This window comes from Calypte anna, chromosome 7 (assembly GCF_003957555.1).
Source record: "Calypte anna isolate BGI_N300 chromosome 7, bCalAnn1_v1.p, whole genome shotgun sequence".
Classification (NCBI taxonomy): Eukaryota; Metazoa; Chordata; class Aves; order Apodiformes; family Trochilidae; genus Calypte; species Calypte anna.
The window spans coordinates 27954241-27975807 of NC_044253.1; the positions used below are offsets into that span (position 1 = coordinate 27954241).

Consider the following 21567-nt stretch of genomic DNA (forward strand, 5'->3'; position numbering starts at 1 on the left):
ATCTAAGAGTATCCCTCGGCATCCATCAACAGCCCAACTTGATCTTTTTTTCTGAGTGCCACAGACTTGTGAGGCAGTGTATCTCCCATGGAAAGAAGCACATGGGGAGTATGCTTTAGCCATCTGTCCCTTGTCACTCATAGCCATCTAGTTAAGACCAGCACTGCTCTGGCTCCGGAGGATGGAGCTGGACGGGTGGCAGCTGCTGTGTGCCAGCAGTCTGCGTTAATGCCTTGAGGAGATTGGATCAAGTGGCGCCTGCTCATGAGCTGTGACAGCAGAATGGTGCAGGAGGTGCTGATGCAGCATGGGAGAAATGGGTGAATTCCTCACACGTAAAGGCCAAAGTTTCCACCTCGTGAATATTCAGGTTATGCAGCTGCCTCTCTGGGCTGTGTGTATGTCATTCATCCTATTCATCCTCGGGATAGGGGGTTTATCGGATTGCTAATAATCGGCCTATTTAAAGATCTTTCTGCTGTAGTAAGGTTGAGGTAAGAACATAGCAGAAGTTCAGTCCTGAAAATCATTAAGGGAAAATAAACCTTTTGTCTAGCTTGGTGGTGGTGAGGGATGGCTCTTATTTCAACTGATGCAGTATCATAGCAAAATTTAAAAGGTCAAATAGATACGTTTTCTTATGTGGAGCAAATGACACGTAACATTTACAGGACTAAGAAAAACTACACAAGGAATAAAAGATGCTAACTATTTTGTATGCACTTTAATTTCTCCAAGGAAGAGGCAGCTAGGCAGCAAGCTATATGGTGAGTTTTTTTAAGGAGTTGGGAGTATGTCTTCACAGTGGCAGAATACTTTCTTTTTCCATAGTATTTAAGCCACCTGAGGCTGCATGAAAGTGAGGAATAGCTTCTAGCAGTAGCATGCTAAAGATGTCACCTACTCCACTACCTACGTGCCATTTGGAGAACAAAACCTGAACAGCATGAAACACCTAATATAAAGCAAACAGCATGCTTAATTCTGATCAACTAAGTAATTTATTTTGATGTGGAATATGGATCAGCAAGATAAGTTTGGTGCTATTGATCTGGTAGTGGTATCAGTGTTATACTTGGTCTGCCATCATCCATCACAAGGAAGACATGGTATATAGAATAAATATTTGCACAGGTGAGTTGTGATCTCAGCTGGTCTCTGGATGCCACCAAAACATCAACAGTTTAAAGGTTGAGCAGAAATAAGAGAGCAGAACTAGATACTTATTTGTGGAAAGCAAATATTGCAACAGAACTGTAATGATCTAACCCTAGACCATTACACTTGGTCTAGATGATTTATCTTCAAAGGTGCTAAACCCAAGCCCCCTCAACAAACTAAGGGCAATTTTGGTTTGATCTTTTAAAATTAGTCAGTGGGCTTGTGCTTTTAGCAGGAATATCTTCTGTCAGAGGTAGTCCTCTCATGACAAATAATTTCTGGTTCACAGGAGAGGCAGACTTGTAATCCAACAGCGTGGATGCTCAGAGTGTCTTTTTCCTTTACAGTGATCATGCAGGTGGCTGGGCTTTGCTCTGTGCTTCTATTTAAAAGTGGCACCTCCTAGAACAGCTGCTGTTTAGAAATGTCAGAGAACAGGGGCACTCTTCCCTCCCACCCCTCAAAGGTGGGTTTAGTCTGGAAAAGAGAAGGCTGATCTTAGTAATGCTTACAAATGTCTGAAGGGTGGGTGTTAAGAAGAAGGGGTCAGTCTCTTTTCAGTGGTGCCCTGTTGATAGAACAAGGACAACAGACACAAACTGGAACACAGGAAGTTCCACCTCAACATGAGGAAAAACTTCTTGGTGATGGAGCACCTGAACAGGCTTCCCATAGAGGTTGTGAAGTCTCCTTCTCTGGAGACTTTCAAGATCCACCGGGATGCATCCCTGTGTGACCTGCCCAAGGTGATGCTGCTTTGGCAGGGTGGTTTGACTCCATGATCTCCAGAGGTCCCTTTGAACCCCTACTATTCTGTGATTCTATGAAGGCAGTATTTGGGGGGGCAGAGCCTTAATTGTGGGTTGGAGCAGAGGAACAGGACTGGGAGGAGTGGAGGTTGGTGTAGGGACCCCTGTGGCATCTGGCTATCCTGGCTGTTGTGTACCCAGTGTTCAGTGTTCATGTTCATCATACAGCCTTCCATAAAGCAGATTCTGGTAACCTGTGAAGTGTTACTCCTTCTGAATTGGACACTGCCTAAATTCTTTTAAAAAGAGGCAATTAGCTGTTTCCTCCATAGCTGTTTCCATGGGCATATCATTGTATGTAGGGTTTACTTTGGATGCTAACATGTAATTGCTTGTTTCTTAAGTAATCCATGGATGGATTTTTCTTCTGCTGCTCAGGTAAAAAATAAGGTAAGGTATTTGACACACTTAGAAATATTATTTGACAACCTAATTTCTAGCTACTAAGTGTGGCTTTGATACTAATTGCTCTGTGACCCCTCCTTGTGTATAATGTTTCCTTGTGTCTAGGTGATGCCAGGATATTGGCTGCAGTGTCTTTGTAGGTGTAGGGTGTCAATTCTGGTGATCTGGTAGATGGTCTTTAAGCATGTGAGCATCTCCAAGTAATTTGTTTCAAGAGAATTGTTACAATGGAATTTTTGTCAAAACCTGGGTGGTTTATCATGCTTGTTTCTACTGTATAGCTGGATTTACAGAAGAGCTTCTTGGATTTTAAGAGAATTAGCTTTGCTTTTCCCAGGATGCTCTGGACACTGTCAGATTTGCATTACTGTAGTTGTATGCTCCAATGTTTTTCCAGTCTTTCAGTGGAGCAGACTGCTAGCTGTAGCTCTTGTTGAGCCATTAACATAACTGGGGAATGTCCTCTGAACATTCAGTGTTGTTTTCAGATAACCTTGACATTGCTGGAATTTCAAAAGCCCTATTGAGTTAATAACAATAAAGTTCTACACCCTCTCTTCCCCCTGTATGAATGGAGCAGTAATGAGATTTTGTGCTAATGTCACCTATCACGAGGTAACAGTTTCATTAATTGTGTAGTGGTGTAAAATCCTGCAGGTTTTATTCACAGGTTTTATTCAGAGGAGATCTTAAATGTGCTACTAACTAATGCATTGTGCACTAAGGTGAATGCATTTGTATGCTGACCAGATACGCAGCATCTCAACCTTCTGTCTTTGCTTATTTAAATGTGTTTTTCAGAGTGCATCGCTCTTCGGGTTAACTTTATTTTGCTTGTTCTCTGCTAGCAGCTATATGAACAACTGGATGTGTAGCAGGAACACTACATCTGCTAGAGAGACTGATGCTTGGTGACCTCAAGCAAAACCTTTTTTGGCACTTTTATCTGTGCATATAAATAGGCACAAGTCTGCTCCTCAGCGTTTGCTAGGCCTTAGGTAGTGTGAAATGTTTTTGAGAGGTGAAAGTAGGCTTTCTCAGTTGTGGATGGAGCATATTCAAGCTATATGCTATATTTACACACTTCCCTAACAAGTTTTACTCCAGAAGACTTGCGTGATATCTGTAGTTGCTACAGAGTATTTAAATTGCATCCCTAACAGAAGTGTGCTGAATTTTAAGACAAGTCTTTTCATAATTCATTTTGTATCTAGTGACTGTCAGCATCTCTATCTTAAATTTATTTGTGCAATTTTTAAGGCAGTATTTCTATTCCTAAATCTTTTGAAGAGTTATTTAAAATGGTCAGGCGGTGCTGCTTTCTTCACTGGTGTTTGCTGTGAGTAGCTGCACGTTTGCAATTCATGCCCTTGAGTCTCAACTGATTGATTTTTTGGAATTGAGTTGGCAAGTGTCTGTTTTTATCAGCAAACTGCTTGTAGTGCAGGAGGTAGGAGTGCTTCACAGCTGCATGAAGTACACTGTCGTGATATCCTCCTGTAGCTGCCAGGAAGAGCAGGTGGACAGTCAGAGTTCTGTAAACCAAGGGATTTATCTGCATTTACAAAAGGTTATAAGGATTCTTGGTGACCTTAAAGAGTTGTTCTGCCTTTCAAACAGCATCTCTGGTTTCAAGGAGCTCTAATGCTCCTCTGGTTAATTGGTACTGTTGAGCCATGGAGATTTGCTACCTATTAAAGCATTCTTGCTTCTGGCAGCATATGGAAGGCTTCGAGGTCTTCTCTCCAAATTTTAGTTGGTTTAAACTCTTGAACTGTCTGGCTGTGTGAGCTGATATGGCTGTAAGCATCATTAAAGCTTTGGAGAATTTACTGTGAATTCATTCTGAAATACTACTATCCATGAGATGTGAACTGTTGTCAGAGCTAGGAAAATAAATAGAAGTTATTCTTGTGTATAACTTCCTGTTGTTTTGTTGCTTTTTTTTTCATGGAGTCTAAAATCCTGCCCTAGCTTTCCAAGTCTAGAAGCATGAAGAAAAAGAAACACTACATCAAAGTATTAATTAAAAAATTTTCAGCAATCTCCCCTGTCTATTGCAGTTTATAGTCAAATGTACTCTCTTTATAATTCCCAAGCTTAAATAAGAAAAGGAAATAAATTAAGAGGTCCTGAAACACCAGGCAGGGAGGTGGGAGACAAAGTGAGAGAGAGCTTCAGCCTGTTGAGTCCTCAGCTTCTGCTTTGAGCTCTGAGGTACTCCTACTTAAAAGCCATCTAACCATCAGCAAAGCACACTTCTCTTTTTTTTCTATTCTTTTACTTAAAAACACAGCTGTCATCCTTTTAAAACATCTTAGTACAATTTTTTTCTGTTGTGTTGAAGTGATGCTGAATGCAGAAAGCGTTACCTTTTGAAAGGCTGGTACTTAGCCCAGGTTTTGTAGCTCTTCAAAAGCATGGATGAAAACTAGAGTGAGGGTGCACAATACAAATTACTGGCTAAATAAAGTTAGGTAGAATTTGTGGGGGTTTTGGTGTCTAGGTGATCTAGAAACTTAACCAAACTAAATATCCCCACCCACTGTCACCTTTGTAGGTTTTCTTCTTTAGGTGGTTGAAATACATTTGGTAAGGGTCATAGTTTAAGGAAAGATGAATTACCATGTCCTTGGTAGGAATACAGAAGAGTGTATCTTCTACTGTGATTTCTTATTCTCTTTATTATCTCGAGGTCAGATTGCGAAGTGCTAAGAACTTTTCATCCACATCCTCAATGACTGAATTGCTTTGTAATTCAACATTTATTCCGAAAATCCAGGGATCCTGCTTTGTGTGATGGAAGTACTGTCTTGTTAGAAACACAGGAGATGTTTGCTTTGCTTGATTGCTGCTCCCTCTTGTGGATTTCAGGCCAGTTCAAGCAATTCTTGGTCTTTTTAGAATCAGCAGCACTCCTCTCATCAACTGGACTTGGGTTCATGCAGTGGTGTTCTGGAAGCAGGGAGGCCACAGGGGTGGCTTCTGTGAGAAGCTGCTGGAAGCTCTGCCAGTTCCAGTGCCTGCCCCAGCTCTGCCCAAGGCTGAGCAGATCAGGGAAGCTGGATGTGCCTCTGGGAGTTATATATTCAAGAGCAGGGAAATGAAGCTGCAAAAATACAAAAGAGAGATCTGTAGAGCAGAGGAGAGGAGGAGGTGAAAGAGAAATGCCAGAGAAAAGACACCAAGGTCAGTGAAGAAGGAGGGGTAAAGATGCCTAAGCAGAGATTTCCCCACAGCCCACGGTGAGATGGCAGCTGTGCCCCTGCAGCCCATGGAGGAGCACAGGGGGAGCAGATCCTGAAGAAGCACAGTGGGGCAGTCCCTGAAGGACCAAGGTGGGGTAAATGTGGATTTGTAGCTCCTGAAGTGTCACAGGTGGTAGATGTGAAGCAGCAGCCTGTGGGGGATTGCAGAGAGGGGCAGATGTGGATCTGCAGCTGTGGAGGACCCCGTGTCAGAGGAGGTGACTGTTCCCAAAGCAGCCGTGACTCTGTGGGCAGCCCGGGCTGGAGCAGTTCCTGAGGGACTGCACCTCCTGAGAGGGACTCATCTCAGAGGGGTTTGTGAAGGGCTCTCACATGAGAGGGACCCGGGGTTGGAGCAAGGGAAGGATGTGAGGAGTCCTCCCCCTGAGGAGAGCAGCTGAAACAACGTGTGGTCAGCAGACCCTTAACTCCCTGTCCCTCCTCTGAGGAGGAGGAAGGAGTGAAGTGATCAGGGCCCCAAAGAAGGAATGGGGGTGGAATGTATTAAGATCTCACTGTGTTTTCTCTTTCTGCATTTAGATTAAATTAGTTTGGTTTTTTCCTTCCCAAGTTGAACCTGGTTTTTGCCCGTTACTGTAACTAGGGAATGCAAGTCTCCCTGTCCTTGTCTCCAATTAAGGAGCCTTTGGGTGCATTTTCTCCTCCCTGTCCCACAGTGGGGATGGGGGTGACCGAGGAGAGGCCTGGTCGGTATTGGCTGGGTCTAAACTGTGACAGATACTGACCTAAAATCTTGCTTCAACCTCCAGAAATTAGAACATTCATTTATATCAAGAAGACTAAATGTGTAAGACCATTAATTCACTTTTTTTTTTTTTTTTAGACTGCTGTACTGTACTCTTGGTATATAGTTTGATTTTCTTTTTTTTTTTTTTTTTTTTTGTAAAAGCAGAGAGAATCCTATAACATACATGTGCCAGACTTGGCCAGTGCCAGCTGTGCTGGAAGTGTTACATCTATCAAATCTTCTCTCCTGTAGTCAGCGCTTCTGAGCTGCCCTTTGACACACTGCTCTGGTTTGCAGATAGCTGCTCTAGGGAGCAAGTTGCCCCTGAAAACTGAATTCATAAAAAGAGCCCTTCTTGCATGTGTACCCTTACCTGTATACCCAGTAAATACAAATGCCAAAGTTGTGCAGAAGGATATTTTTTTTCTTGTAGTTTCTTAATTGCTGTACTCACATAAAATCTCTCTATGTAACATGATGTGCTGTGTCCAAAGATTTCAAAATGCTGCTTGCTTTTGTTTTCCTCTGGAGGGAGATAAAATCTCTCTTCTCTGGGCAAGAAGCTGAAGTGCAGCTGAATTGAGAATGACTCCTAATCGGTGGTAAAGACTTGTGCAGCTTCACCAGCCAGTTCTTGGCCTAAAGCTCTTAAAAAAATTCCCATTGAAAGTCAAGAGACAAATTGCTTGGACCTATTGCAAAATGGAAAGATCTCATATTAGTGTGACACTGAAATAGCAATTCACATAATCTAATTCCAATCTTACACTATTTCACAATAATGATGTGGTTTGTCTTAGCACAGGAAGCTGTTCAGTTTCAGTCACTTAACTGACACTGAACTGTTTATACAGGAACTGGAACAGAGCTACTATGAAATCTGGGGTCCCTCAGGCTGTGACAGTTGTTTCTATGGTTTTATTAGCCTGTTTTTTTCCCTGATTTTTTACTTTCACTCGTATATTATTTCCCTGTTTTCTTTTTCTATTGCCCTCATCTGTTTAGCTATATATTTTCTGCATATTCCACTGTGTGCTTTGTTTGGTCTGCAGTATTTTCAGCACCTTTTCCCTTTGTCTTGTCTCTTTTTTTACTTTACATACCTGTTTACATAATGTCTTAATACCATTTAACCTGCATGGCCAGGAACTGGTAATTTCATTAGAGTATAACTGAGTGGCTCCAACTAGTATGTGATAAAATTTGAAATACATTACTACTGCTTCAAGAGTGAATAATCTGAGGGACTGTTCAATAGATTACCTGAAAGTTCTGATCTTCATTTACTTGGCCTTAAAAGAATAAATCAGTCTGAAACTTGCCTGGATGCAGACTGCAGTTCTGGGGAGACCAGCATACTTTCCTGTTGGAGGACACATACTTTCCTGTAAACAAATTTGTTCTTACTGTGATGCAAATAAAGTTAGGGGTTTTGTGTCTTTTTTTTTTCTTCTTCTTCTAAGGTGACTAAAGCAGAAGTCAGGTGTTCTGGATTTGAGAAAAAAAGGAGAACTAAATCTTGTATTTATGCCCTTTCTAAAGCTTTATGCCCTTTACCCTTCTCGTCACAGGGTAATCCCTAGAACAGTATGAGTAACTGCTTATGTCAAAATATATTGATGGTTTTTAATCTCTCTTTATGCTTCCCTCTTGCCTGGTAGTTTGAGCACTGTTTTACAGAGTTGTTTACCTTTGGTGGGAATAAGTGGCAGTGGACCAGCAAGACTCTGGAATAAAATTCAGCTGTCTTCTGTGGTATTGCACTAGTGTATCAAAATAGCAAGACTTATATGGTCATTAAGATGGTAACTTATTTTTAATCTTTTATATTTCACTTTATACTTCCTTTGAGCAAAAGTTACCCAGTTCTTGGTGTTACCAATTCATTTGCACTTCCTGGGTAACACGGGTGCCTGTAGTATACCAAGCATGCTGATTTTTCTCTCCAAAGGAACTCTGAATGCCAAACATACAATTTTTTAAAATAAAAAAATAAAAGTATTTAAATCCTTTTGATGTGTAACTAGGATAGACTTACTGTGAGATCTTACCTCCCTCGGGTGCCCTCTGTTTTGCATACTGCCTCTCTTTCAGCTAGATTGCTTTAAGCTCTCTGAAGTCTGTAGTGAACTCTGTGAGACTTTAGTTACAAAGGTTGTTCTGCAATCATACAGATATTTAAAAAGTACTCTGGAATTCAACCATTATGCTTGCATGTTTTGAGTTTCAGTTTTCTCTAAACCTTAAATAAGGAAAATAGTCTGCAAAACACTGCTGGTTTCTATAAAGAGGGAACTAAAAGGATCAGCGTGGTCACAGAAGAAGAGAAATTTCTCTTTTTTTATTGTAAAGAAGCTTTGTAAAGTAAATGGCAGAAACCATTAAATGCAGCTTCATGCAAATCAGTATTTCAGGAGGCAACACTGGAAAGCTTTGTGTGCTTTTCTTGTGACATTCCAGTTCACATTTGCTGGGTTTGCTGTTTATTTTTTTTTCCTCTTTATAAGGTGTCTTTATATGCTCAACAATTCTGATTCATCTACTTGAACGAGTGATCCAGCTGTTTCCAAGGTCAATATCGACTCACTCAAAACTATTTTACATGAGTAAGTGTTGACCTAAAGTATATGAGTGCATATACTTTATTATATACTTAGTCTAGGGTGTGTAAAATGTGTGGTTTTGTTCTTGAGATAACAGCTGTAGATTGGTATCCAAATTCTTTTCTGCTGGGTGCAGCCACTAAATGAAGAGCTATTTCAAGACAGAACGCCAACTGAAGAAGTGACAGAAGTCTGGTTGGTTGATACTGGGTTTGTCCTCTGCCAGATAAAATACCTGTAGAAAATTGGTCAGGGTTTAAAGCTGTTAACATGCTTCTGCAGAGCTACCAGCAACATCCTGTACTGTTCTTTCCTCCCTGGTTTGTTTTTTCAAGTGCATGGAAAGGAGTCAAGTTATTTGTTGCTAAATAGCAGTGGAAGTGGTATGCCCTGTGTATACAAACTCTGTCAGTTCATGATCCCTTTCCATTTGTAAGCAGTGATCTTCCTATTCCTCAGGCTCTGGAGCTACAGTGCCTGCAAAAATCTGTTTTTACAGGATGAGACTGTCACTCATGAGCTGTCATACTACTTCTCTTCTGAATCCTGCCTCTGAAGCTGCTTTGAACTCCGTGGTGTTTTCTCATGGAGAGGGTTTGTTTGAATTGAAGGAGCTGAATTATTTCCCCTTTCCCTCCTATCAGAATCCCAGTGCATCTTTGTCCAGTTTGCATCTGAGCTGACAGCTTAGTGTGCAAGGAGATCCTGACATTTCAAGAGAGACCACATCAGGGGCAAGCAGCTGGAGAACTTGTTGACAAGCTCTTTATACTAGTGTGCAAGTGTGTTAAGTGTGTTACCAGGTAGGAGAGGAGAAGGGACCATATCCTTCCTGAGTAACTAGTAAATTTATAAATAATACCCCTTTTAAACCCCAAGGGGGAGCGAGAGAGAAGAAAAAAAAAAACATTTACTAAGAGAATAGATACCTCTACAATATTGCCAGGACCTATGGAAATCACTCTAGAATAGCTTACGTTTAACAGTTCTAAGATCAATTCCTTGTGACAAGATTAACTTTGGTAATCCATGCAAGCTCATGACAGAATTCATTTGCTATTGGTACTATTTTTAGCAGCAGTCCCTTGTGACTGGATGGCAATACAATTTATGAAGTAGGATGCACCTCCCTAATTGTCTCTAACACTGTAGAGCTGTACATGCTGTTCACTGCAGTGATTTGCAAAATAAACATTCCTTTTTTATGGGGAAAAAAGTTTACATCAACAGGACTTTCCAGCCTCTGGTCACATGCTTGAGTTATATCTCCAAGATGGGTTTCCTGGCAAACAGATAAGCAAATATTTCTGTGAAGCAGACAATGTTCATGTGTAAAATCCTTATTAGACATGGGTCTTTTTCACTCCTCTTCATAGTCTTTGGCTCAGTATGTTAAGCAACAAGACCAAGAATGCTGAGCCCTTAAACAAAGATAACTCTCAACAGCACCATGGGCATGTCTGAGGGAGTGTTTGCCTGTTCATACTGTTCAATGTCCCTGCTCCTAGTACTTGAGAATAAATGAAGAGAAAAAGCTCTGGTATTCTGTTAAACTTTTAAAACAAAATTGAATGCCTTTGTAAGAAAAGCTTTCCATGAGAAAAAAAAAATCATTTAATCTCCCAGCAAAATTTGGTTATATAGGATTGCAACGGTGTGAATGAGTCTGATTCTCAAAAATAGGCCTAGGTTGCAGTTAGGGTGCTCATGGGAAGCATGGTAACAGTGCTTTTGGATTATTTTCTTCACTTGGTGTCCTTATTTTCCCCTGTGTATGGGAGAACTGGATTCTTCTCAAAGTGAGTTGTTTTTTGCTAAGATGTTTGGTCTTGAGATCCTTCAATCCTTGCAAAGCATCTCAAGGCACAGACATGATTGTTGTACCTTTAGGAGCCATGCTGGTTTATTCTCTGCAGTGAATACAGTAAAATATTTGGGCTGAAACCATAATTACGCTTAGCTTTAATTCTGAATTTTGGGGCTTGGCTTTTACTGTGAATTGGATGTAGGTTGCCTTTCTTTTGGTGTGTTGAGCTGAGAGAGCTAGAAGAGGTAATTCTGATGCTCCCAAGGTTTTCAAATGCTGCTTTTGTTTCCCCACCTCATGCCTCTAATGGGGGTAGGACTGAGGTGCTGAACCTCTGTGTGATATTCTTTGAAATTACTTTTGCCTTTCCAACTTGCAAAACTTGCAGTCATGGTAGAAATGGCTAATGCAGCTGCCAGCTCTGTACAGCTGAATAGATATGAGGCAGAGCCTGGGAGATGGCAAAGACTTATATTGTGGACACACCAGTAGAAAAGCAGTTTTTATATAAGTAAAAATCTCTTAGTGGATCACTTATGTATGGTTTTTTACACATATGTTTTTTTACTTAAGTTCTTGAAAGATGCTCCTAACCAAAGCTGCTTTTGCTTTTTTGATTTTTGGGGGTTTTGGGGGTTTTGTTGTTTGTTTTTTTGTTTTGGTTTGGGTTTTTTTGTTTGGGTTTTTTTTTACTACTTTGGGGTTGGTTTTTTTATTATTAAGCAATGGAGCAGAAAAGTGTAAGAGTAGGTCAGGAATTTATTGGCTTATTGGAACTATGCTTAAATCTGTCTCTTCTAAAATGGAAAGATCACGTAACTATTCATATATTCAGATTACTGATTTCTGAAGCTTTATGCTAGTATCAAGATATTATTACATTCAATCTCAAAATGCTTTTGAGTTTTGAAGTTGAATGATTCCTTGTGCTGGATGAGAACCATGCCGTGTATGGGGCTACCCAAGAGCCACCCAGCTTCCCCACTACATGATTTGGTTTCCCTGACTGCCGGGTGGTGAGAAGCACTTGTGCCTGGTTCAGCAGTTTCCTTCCTCCTTGCTTCCACACTGCCTGGGCTCACCAGAAAAATCTGTTGATACTGGCAGTACATTTTGGTGATGGGATGTGGCACTCAGTGCCATGGTCTAGCAACTGCAACGGTGGTTCAAGGGTTGGACTCGATGATCTCTGAGGTCCCTTCCAACCCAGCCAATTCTATGATTCTATGATTCTATGGGAACTGGACAGTGATTCTTAAGAATCACTCAGTTGTGTATGTTTGAATTAATTGCCTTGGTTACAGTTTACAAGGCAGTTTTGTTAACTTTGCCAGCTGAGCTGCAAGGATGCCAAGATGCCCACAGCACACAGGGACGATGAAGTGAGATTGCATGCATTCCTTCTTTTGTCTTTGTGACTTTAGGTGGGTGTCACTCCATAAACTTTTATAGACTTTCTAAAGATTAGAAGAACAAGGTTACAAATTCAAAAAAAAAATATGGCTTTAGTAACCAAATTCTTCTTTAGTTTGAAAAATTTTTCAGCCTTTTTCTCTACAAAATGAGACTTGCTTTGTCTGTTCCCAGTGTTTGGAAGACCACTAGTAAATGTGATATGGAGGGACATTACTGACATTCTAAGAGATATTACTTGATGAGAATAAAGGAAATACACAATAGGATTTATTTTTAGTTATAAAAGAAATAAGCTGAGGTTACACATGGAAGTGACAGATAGGTAGTGTTGCAAGATGGCTGCTGATACCACTTAAGAATTAATATTGGGGAGGGCTGAACTGGAGCCAGCATGCTCTACACTGTAGTTTTTTCAGTGTTTAAGCCTGTCTGTAAAGGTTTTGAACACTTCATTCTTGATTCAGTCCCTGCTTCCATCCCTCTTAAGCTACCTTGGGCTCAGCAGACCCTGAAGACAGAAACAGTGATTGGGTGCGACCTGTGTTGGAGGCTGAGCTTGCTTAGACTTTTTTTTGCAGTATCATTGATTATAACATACCTTGAAGAAGACTTTATGATCTTTCCCTTTCCTTTGATGAAACTCCTTGGTAGTTATGGGTAAAGGGTTTAGGATTCAGGGCTGAATGCCCTGTGTTAGGGCAGCATGCACTGTGTTGTGTGCAAGCATATGTTGGGGTTTTTTTGTGTATTGGCAAAGGTGAGGTGTGTTCCCCATGGAGAGATAAGGAGACTGTGTCATCAGAAACTGAGCTGCTGTCCTAAGTGCAGTAATTTTTTTCTGCTAGAAGTACTAAAATGAACTTGGAGTTAACCTGCCAGGTTTCTGAATACGTCAGCTGAATTCTTCTTCTCTTTTGTTACTTGCTTTTCTTCTGCTCAGTTGAGCATTGTACTACATGTAATACATATTTCCATTCTCCCTTGATGTCTCCCACAATTGCTGTCACTCTTGCAATCTCCAACTTCAGTCCTGTTTCTGATGGGAAATGCACAGACCCAACAACCCGTGCCCTGAGGTCAAGATATTTAGCAGAGCTTCAGATCCTTAGGGAAGCTATCTGAATACAGAGAGGTGTGACTGAATGGAAATTATCTGCTCTTGGGTTGCCCTGCAGAGGGACAGGAGTTGGACTCGATGATCCTTATGGGTCCCTTGCAACTTGACATATTCTATGATTCTATAATTCTATGTTTTTGAGGGGATAAAAAAGGAAAAGAGAGGCTAATACCTGCTTTCAGTGTTCTCTTGGTGCTGCAAGTACACCTGCTCCCCAATTACATAACAGCAGTTGGAAGGGCAAGGAGTCTGATTTGCCATCAGCTTAAGGATGCCAGATAGCTTTGGAACACAGTCAAGTAAAAAAATGAAGGAATCAATTAAAAAATGTATCACTGTCTCCCTAGACTGTGGCTCAGTACCTGTAGTTACAGAAACATTCACTTCCTTTTTATTAGCAGTGTCTGAAAAGATACAATGGAGATTGGAGCACGAGGAGGGATGAGAAAGAAAGTATACATGTAGGTGTACAGAGAATTCCTATTCTTGGGAAATCTGTCAGGATGGGGTTGGAAATGCAAAGCAGAATGGAGCTCATTACATATAAAATCAATTCTGATGTGTTTTGACTGCTGTCAGCCCAGTGTAACCAAAATATGAAATTTCACTAATATTAAAAAGACCTCCTGATTCTTGAGTTCCTACCTAGCAAGGTAGGAACATAGCAGGTCCATAGCAGTCTTTTGTGTTGTCATCTCCTGTGGTATGAAGTGCTTCCTCAGACCAAATAAAACCAAACATACTGGGTTCTATGTTGATTTAGAAAGTAATTAGAAAAATGTGTGTTGGGAGGTCCTCAGTAATTTATGCCTATTTCTGTGAGTATTTATACTGACATCTCTGGTGTATCTTCCAAGTGACAGATAGTAAAAAAAAAAACTGTACAGCTGTGCCAGTGAATGTAGGGGGAGTTTAATTCTCATTAACCAAGGAAAACAGAACAAATTGTGTGTTTTAAGCTAAGATAAAAATTTGCTTACTTCTTCATGCTGAGTTGTTCTGATGCTTCAGTCAACATCAATTCCCTTTCCTTTCTTTAGCTGTCAAAATGTGCACATACAAGGTAAGACAGTTTTTTCCTGAGGAGGAAACTTCAGTGCCTGGCCTCCAACTACCATGGGGTGAGCTGCTGTAGCCTAGAAGTGCCTTCTTCAGAGCTGGTGATGATATTTGGATTTCTGCAGTGCTTGGTACTGTTCACCATGCCAAAATTAAATGCTGAGAAGCCTCTGGAAATTTGGGCAGCACTTTATCTTGGGCTCCACAGACTGGCTTGCTCGGTGTTGCAGGATAGAGTGGAAAGGCTGCCTGCTCAGAGGCAGGATCATCCCCTGCTTGGGGGCATCTCCAGGGGCAGGAAGCACCTCTGCAGGGCATTGCAGGGGCTTCCCTCAGTTACTGGAGATTCCAGTTGTTCTTTGCTCTTGCTGATGAGAGACAAGGAAAATACAGCAGGCTAGGAACTTTTATCAGCCTTAAGTAACAGGCTTCCAGCTATGTTACGGCACCTGGATAGAAAAGCATTCCCTGATAACCTCTGGTTGGCCTGGTTCCGGACTACAGGATGGGCTGTGCTGAGGGATGAAATGGGTACCTGTTACACACAGATTTATGTTACATGTGCTCTCTGAATGTTTAACTGAATGCCCATGGAGTGTTCTGGGCAGACTATATTGACTGGCTGCCCTTTCCCCTTTCATTTCACATATCTTGCTATGCTCTACCTGTCATACCCTCCAGCCAGCAGGTTTTCCAAGAAGAAATTGAACACAAGCCTGTAGTGTATCATTGTCTCTCCAATTACAGATTTTTAGAGAATCTTATGCTTCACTCCTTCTAATTAAAAATCAATACCTTTGAGGCATGTTTCTGCTTCACGGGAAAGATACATAATTTATCTGTTAGATTTCTTTTTTTTTTTTACAGTGAAGTAGGGTCCTTTACCCTGTAGCAAAGGAAAATACAAATCAACAGAAACACCACTTGTAGGCTGAACATTTGGAGTTTAATGAAAGGTGGAAACTTTGGAGACCTTACTGCAGCTTTTCAGTACTGAAAAGGGGCTTAGAGGAATAATGGAGACTTTTAACCAGGGGATGTAGTGAGAGGACAAGGGGTAACAGTTTTAAACTGAAAGAGGGTGGATTTAAATTAGAACAAGGAAGAAATGTTTTACAATGAGGTTGGTGAGATGCTGGCCCAGTTGTTCCAAGGGAGTTGTGGCAACCCCATCCCTAGAAGTGTTCAAGGCCAGGCTGGATGGGGCTTGGGAGCAACCTGGTCTGGTGGAAGTCCCTGCCCAAGGTGGGGGGATTGGAATGAGGTCATCTTTAAGGTCACTTCCAACTCAGACCAGTTGGTGGTTCTATGACTTCCATAAACCCAGTCTGGTTTACAGATTCAAAACTTCCCCTCAAGCAAGGTTTCTCTCAGGGCCAAGGTGCAAGACAGTCATCTCTTAATGCCTTTTATTTAAAGGAAGTGTGTTGACTTTTCCAGGGACAGTAATACAAGGCTGGGGACCAGGGAATGTCAGTGAATCCAGTTGAAGTTTTGCCCTTAGAATGTCAGATAGTGCCTGTACTTACAAATTAGTTAAAATATTGTCAGCACCATGGCAGCACATGTTCTACTGGTGTGAAAAAATGGATTCTTCATACAGGGCTGGCAGATCATGGGAAAGCTGAGGTCAGCTGCTGAGTGGAGGCTTTGCAGGGTCCCCAGCCTGCAGGGGCTGACCAGAGGGAACAAGAGGCTTTGTTGCTAAGGAGCTCTGCAGCCACAGAAAATCCCATTCCAGGAAGGGGGTGACTCTCCCTGTTTTCTGTTGCTCCTGCTGAAGGATTGCAATGGATAAAATGAGCTGTTTGAGCTGCAGTAATTCTCCCTGCCCTGGTGGTTTCCTCCCTGCCCTCTTGTTCTCTGTGAAGGGGTTAGTGTGTGTGTTTTTCAGGTAGAATGGGGGGAGGGAATTAAGAGGTGGATTTGATGAAATCAGGAGGAATCAAGATGCAATACTAGTTATGATGGAGCTGAGATATCTGCTGAGAGTGTGCCTTGAATTATTCTTGAAATACTGTTCTGTTCAGTGCCATTTGAAAACACTTGTGCCCACCAATCCTTCTGTTTTTTTTTTTTAATCCATCTCATGACAAGAAACCTTTTGTACAGCCACTATTCCTGATTGCTTTTCTGCACCCTGATTCTGCTCTCAGATCCTGATTAGATGCTTTTTTTTGATGTTTTCTGCTTGATTTTCTTTTGCTGTTTTTTACTGCTTAGAGCGTATTGCTCTTTCTTAAAGTATAACATTGACACCAGCATATCCAATGTTGATCACCCATTTTGAGCTCAACTTTACCCAACTCAACACACCATACAGATACAAGTAGAGATATTGGGAATAAATTCTTCTTGTGAGAGTGGGTGAGACGATGGCCCAGGTTGCTCAGGGAAGATGTGGCTGCCTCATGGAAGTGCTCAAGGCCAGGCTGGATGGGGCTTTGAGTAACCTGGTCTGGTGGGAGGTGTCCCTCTCCATGGCAGGGGGCTTGGAAAGAGATTGATCTTTAAGGTTCCTTCTAAGCCCAATCAGTTTGTGATTCTACAATAATTGAAGAGTTGTAGTAAATTTGCAACAGTTCGACAGTTTATTTCCACGATGCAAATCTAGGTTGGTGTGAACATACGGTCTGTTCGAGTGCTTCTGCCCATTACCTTCCAGGGTGCTGGCAGCAGCAGCTGAATATACAGCCCGTGTATCCCGTTTGTTGCTGGGACTGTTTGTCCTCCTCGAGCATAAAAAAGGAGGTTTTGAGCTTTGAAACTGCTCTGAGAATCGCTTTCTCCGATACAGACCGCTTCAGAGAAGCGTATTGCCGGGGTGCGGGGGAGATTTGGGACTAGCAGAAGCTGGGAACACTCCTCAGCGGAGTCAGGCATCTTCCATTCTGCTTCGCATCTCCCCTTGCATCCATCCTGGAGCAACCCCTGGCCTCGCGGCCGGCTCCGGCAGCGCCCGCCCCCGGAGCTCGGTGGGCCGGGCCGGGCCGGAGCTGCCGGCGGCAGCGGCGCCGCAGAGGGGCGGGAGCCATGGAGGAAGCGAGCGGCTGCCTCAGCCGGGCCGCCCGGCAGCAGGTAAGGGGAGCCGGTGGGGGCTCCTGTACCGGCACCGGAGGTGCTGGGTCTCGGCCCGGGCTCCGCTCCCTGCCCCCGAACCTCAGTGGTGGGCAGGCGGCGGTCCGGCCTCACACCGGCCCCTTGTTGGGGAAATGGGCTGGTCTGCGGGCTGAGCAGGGTTTGCAGCGCTCTATAGGGGACCTCGGGGTTCGGAAAGAGCCGGGCTCAGTGGGGTTTGGCCCCGCCCGGGTCTGTGGGCTCGGCCTTTGGAGCTCAGCCCCGCTCACAGCCGGTCTGCAGAGGCTATTCTGGACAGGTTCCTGTCGCTGGCACTGCCAGCCCCACGCCTCAGGTTGGGTGCATCTTCAGAATGCACGGAGCTTTGTCAGGCTTTCTGTTAAAAAAAAAAAAAAAGAGCACTAAAAGGTAAGCTGCTCACTGCGCAGCTCCTGACGGGACCGGATAGGCCAAATGAACTCGGTAAATGTTTTTCCTAAAGTTTCCAAACAGCCTCACGTGCCCGTAAAACTTTAATGGGAGGATTGGTCATCCCTTGGCATGAGCTTTCACCCTACATGAAGGGTCGAGGAGCTGTTGGAGGAGCCTGGTGGCTTCGGTACCGAGGTATTAGGGGGGAATCCTGGTGTCTCAGTGTCAGTTCAGGTTCCTGAACACTGCCTTTTGATACTAGTTTGCATTTAAGAGAAAGGTGAGGAGGTAAGCAGGATGTGGACTGACCGAGCCCTACATGATTCATAGGCTCGTTCTTATATGAGTAGGTGGTGCAAGTTATGTTTATAACTCATGCAGAAAGCATCAGGTAAATATGTTGGTTTGACCTCTAAACTCAGAAGTCAATTATAGACACTCTTGTTTCAGTGCTAAAGAGCACATGATAACTCATGGTGACCTCCTGGAACTTACTGGTTCTGCTCACTTGTTACTCAGGTGGAGGTGGGAAAAATTCTTGCCATGGGTTAGCAATAGTTTTACCTGATAACTGTGTTGGTCAGATGTATTACAGAAATACTGAATATCAGGTACTACTTGTCTAAATAGACTTTAAATTCTGAAGAAGTAAGTACAACAACCTTACCACATTTGTTTTGTCCGATGAAGGTGACTTATCTAAATAGATAGATAATAGATGCAGAATAGATGCAGAATAGAGGAGTGGGACAGCCTCAGTCAGAATTATGCTTGCCCCAAAAGCAACTTTCTGGCTGTATCTTAAGCACATTGGCAAGTTTAAATCAGCCTGAGAATAGTTATTGCAGGAGGACTTCGTAGTAGGTGTATACAGCGAGCAGGTGCAATTTACTTCAGCAGACTTGTGCTTTAAAGGTTCTCTGACAGTGGGATCAGAAAGCTTCATGAGTGTGGTTTGGTGCTGGCAAAAGAAATGATCCTAACTTTGATTACTAGTCTTAGAAGCAGATAATTTTGTGTACACTGGAATTAAGGACTGCTTTGTATAGATTGGAAATTCTTACATATGTACCTGTGTGGCATGTCAACATAGTAATGGTTCACTGCTCGTAAAAGCAGCATGGTTTCCTGTCTCTGTTGGCAGATACTTGGGGCTTCCAAGGCAACAATGAACTCTTGGTCGTTTCATAAGGGAAAAGCTCTCAAAATGCACACCTTTAGGATGTGTGTCGTTGGCCTCTACCTAACCAAGTCACCTAAATAATTCTCTCATCAAAATGATAATTAATGTGCAGCTTCCCTGAGCCTCTGGTCAGGGCCAGGAAGCGATGTCTTCCGTAACCACTGTGCATTACATGCTGGGTGCAGCAGAGGCCAGAATTTGCCTGGGCTGGGTGATTGGTATTGAGACGGGGCGGGGGGGTTGTGGGCAACTTCTCAGCAGCTCCATTTCTCATACTCCCGCTTCTCCCTCTGCTTCATGCTGCACACAGCAGGAGATGCTTCTCACCAGTTCTAGCTGATACCCAACACCCAGCTGGGCTTTTTATTCGGATGCAGTTGTATTTTGGTTGTGAACCAGGTTATAACCTGCTTACTTTTCCCCTGACTGAAGCTGAATGTATTGAACTCCTTAAGGATGGATAAAGATCTGCTGCAGTGTTGGACTGGATTTTTATTTTAAAACAAAAGTGACCCGAAAGCATGGGTGTCCAGCTCAGAGCAAGTGGACCAACAAAAGCAACAAGTGTTTTGCAACAAGCGTTACTTACAACTTGTTTTGCAGCTTAGTGGCTGTAAAGCATTCCGGGCAACTGTAATAAAATGACAAAAATGCAGGATGTGCAGTTGGAGGATTTGAGCAAGTTACTAAAATTAAGGCAATTAGTCTCTACCTGCTGTGACTTTCCATGTTCATCTCAGGAATGTGGTTACCATCTCCCCTGGTTTTGTCCACAGAGCTTTATAGAACCCTCCTCTTGGGAGGTTTTTTTGTGTGGCATGCACAGTACAGCTGAATGTGCCAGTTCTTGTCAGATGAGCAATACTTCATAAAAGGGAAATTACAAAAGCTTTGTAATGAGTGCAATTAGGCTTCATATTTTTTATTGTTCTGTTTTTGCCAGTGATCTGTCACTTTTGATTGAGGCATGTATTGCTCACTCAGTGACTGTTGAATTTTAGATGATTTGACTATTAGTTTCTTCAGTCTTAGTGACTTTTTTCATCTGTTGAATAGTTCTTTTATGCTGGCAACTTGGGACTGTAATTTTAGCTTTTATAGTCTGAATTTCAGAAGTCTGTATGAATTTATTGGTGATTCCATGGCATTCATCTGTGTCTCTTGAAGGGTATGGTGCCTGTCTCTCTCACTGCCTTTGGAGGTGACTTGGGTCTGAGCTCTGCCAGGTGATTGGGCTGGAGGGAGGCCAAAGTCATCCAGGCAAAGCCTGTTTTGTTTTAGTCAGCACAAAAAGAAAAATTTGAAGGTAAAGCTGCTGTTTGCAGGGTATGCAAGAAATCAAGGTATTAGTAGCACAGAATATTAATGTGAAAACAGAGTCCAAGACTTCAGAGTATGGTTTGACAGACTCGGATGAGTAGAATCGTGCTGCTGCTTTTGAGGAAGAGGTCCACAGTGAATCTGACACCCTTCTTGTGTTAGTTTAGAAGTCTGTAGGTGACAGGGGAGGTCATATTATGAACATCATACCATGTGGCTCCTTCTGGCTGTAGGTGAGCTGTGCTTCTGCACAGGAAAGATTGTGTGTAATCCTTCCTGTTTTCTTGCACACTTGCTGCAGAATTTGCTGGAAGTTAGGTTGCTACCAGGCTTTTAGTTTATAAAAATCATACACAGTGTTAGGTGTGGGTTCATCCCAGCCCTGTTTGTTTTACTTCCTCTGAGCTCATGAGGGTTGTCACCAATGTCACCTACAGAATATCAGAAACATTTATTCAGGTTAAGTAACTTTATCAGTTAAAGCATGGTGCAATGGGATTATGAAGGGCACAGGTTGATCATTTAATGACCAGCCTGATGACAGCATAATACACTTCTGCTTTTCTGGAGAACAGCCTCCTCAGCTTTACTCTGAAGCTCTGGCCTATGTTTTCAGCACTGAGGCAGACTTAGAGTAGTGCTTCTTGAGGTACTAACATTAATTTTGAGATAAACAGAAACAGGTTATATCATGTTAATATTACACTTGTTCCAGTGCTGTGTTTTCTTACCTTCAAGCATAATGCTTGGAGCATGTTCACTTAGTGGGTGTCATAAATGATTCCAAATATTGCAGGTAGATCACAACTCTGGTTGGCAGGGATTCTTCCCAGTAATTGCCTAGGAGTGGGGCTGTGTGGTATTTTTAGTCAAACTGCTTCAGAAGTGCTGCAGAAGCCATGATCCCTTGAAAATGCTCATGGCAGCAATGCCTGTGCCTGGAGGCTGCCAGTGTTTGGCTCCATCAGCAGTGGAACCCTTCAGTGGTGAGAGGGGACACGTTTTGGGCACAAGCCAGGGTGACTACCTGAGCCTTTTGCTCCCTGCTGGGCTATTCTGAATGACACTGAGCAGACTGCTTGCAGTTGCACTGTACCAAGCTTGAGCTAATTTTAAATTTTTCTCTGTAAGACTAACTGGTTTTGCCTGGAATTAAAAGCAGAATATTAAAAAATGTTACTGTAGAGCATGATCTGGCACTT

General features: G+C 42.6%; 1 protein-coding gene across 10 annotated transcripts in view; it reads left to right on the forward strand.

The window, feature by feature from the left end:
* LRRFIP1 (LRR binding FLII interacting protein 1) overlaps positions 1–21567 on the forward strand; it is a 102454-nt gene that overhangs the window by 23596 nt on the left and 57291 nt on the right. The window contains exon 1 of one of the 10 annotated variants that reach the window (XM_030453904.1): positions 17390–17451. The exons of the other annotated variants lie outside the window; for them this stretch is intronic. Coding sequence (XP_030309764.1) covers positions 17407–17451 — 45 coding nt within the window. The 5' untranslated portion in view covers positions 17390–17406. Of the gene's footprint in view, positions 1–17389; positions 17452–21567 lie in introns of those variants that run through there. 10 annotated transcript variants of the gene reach the window in all.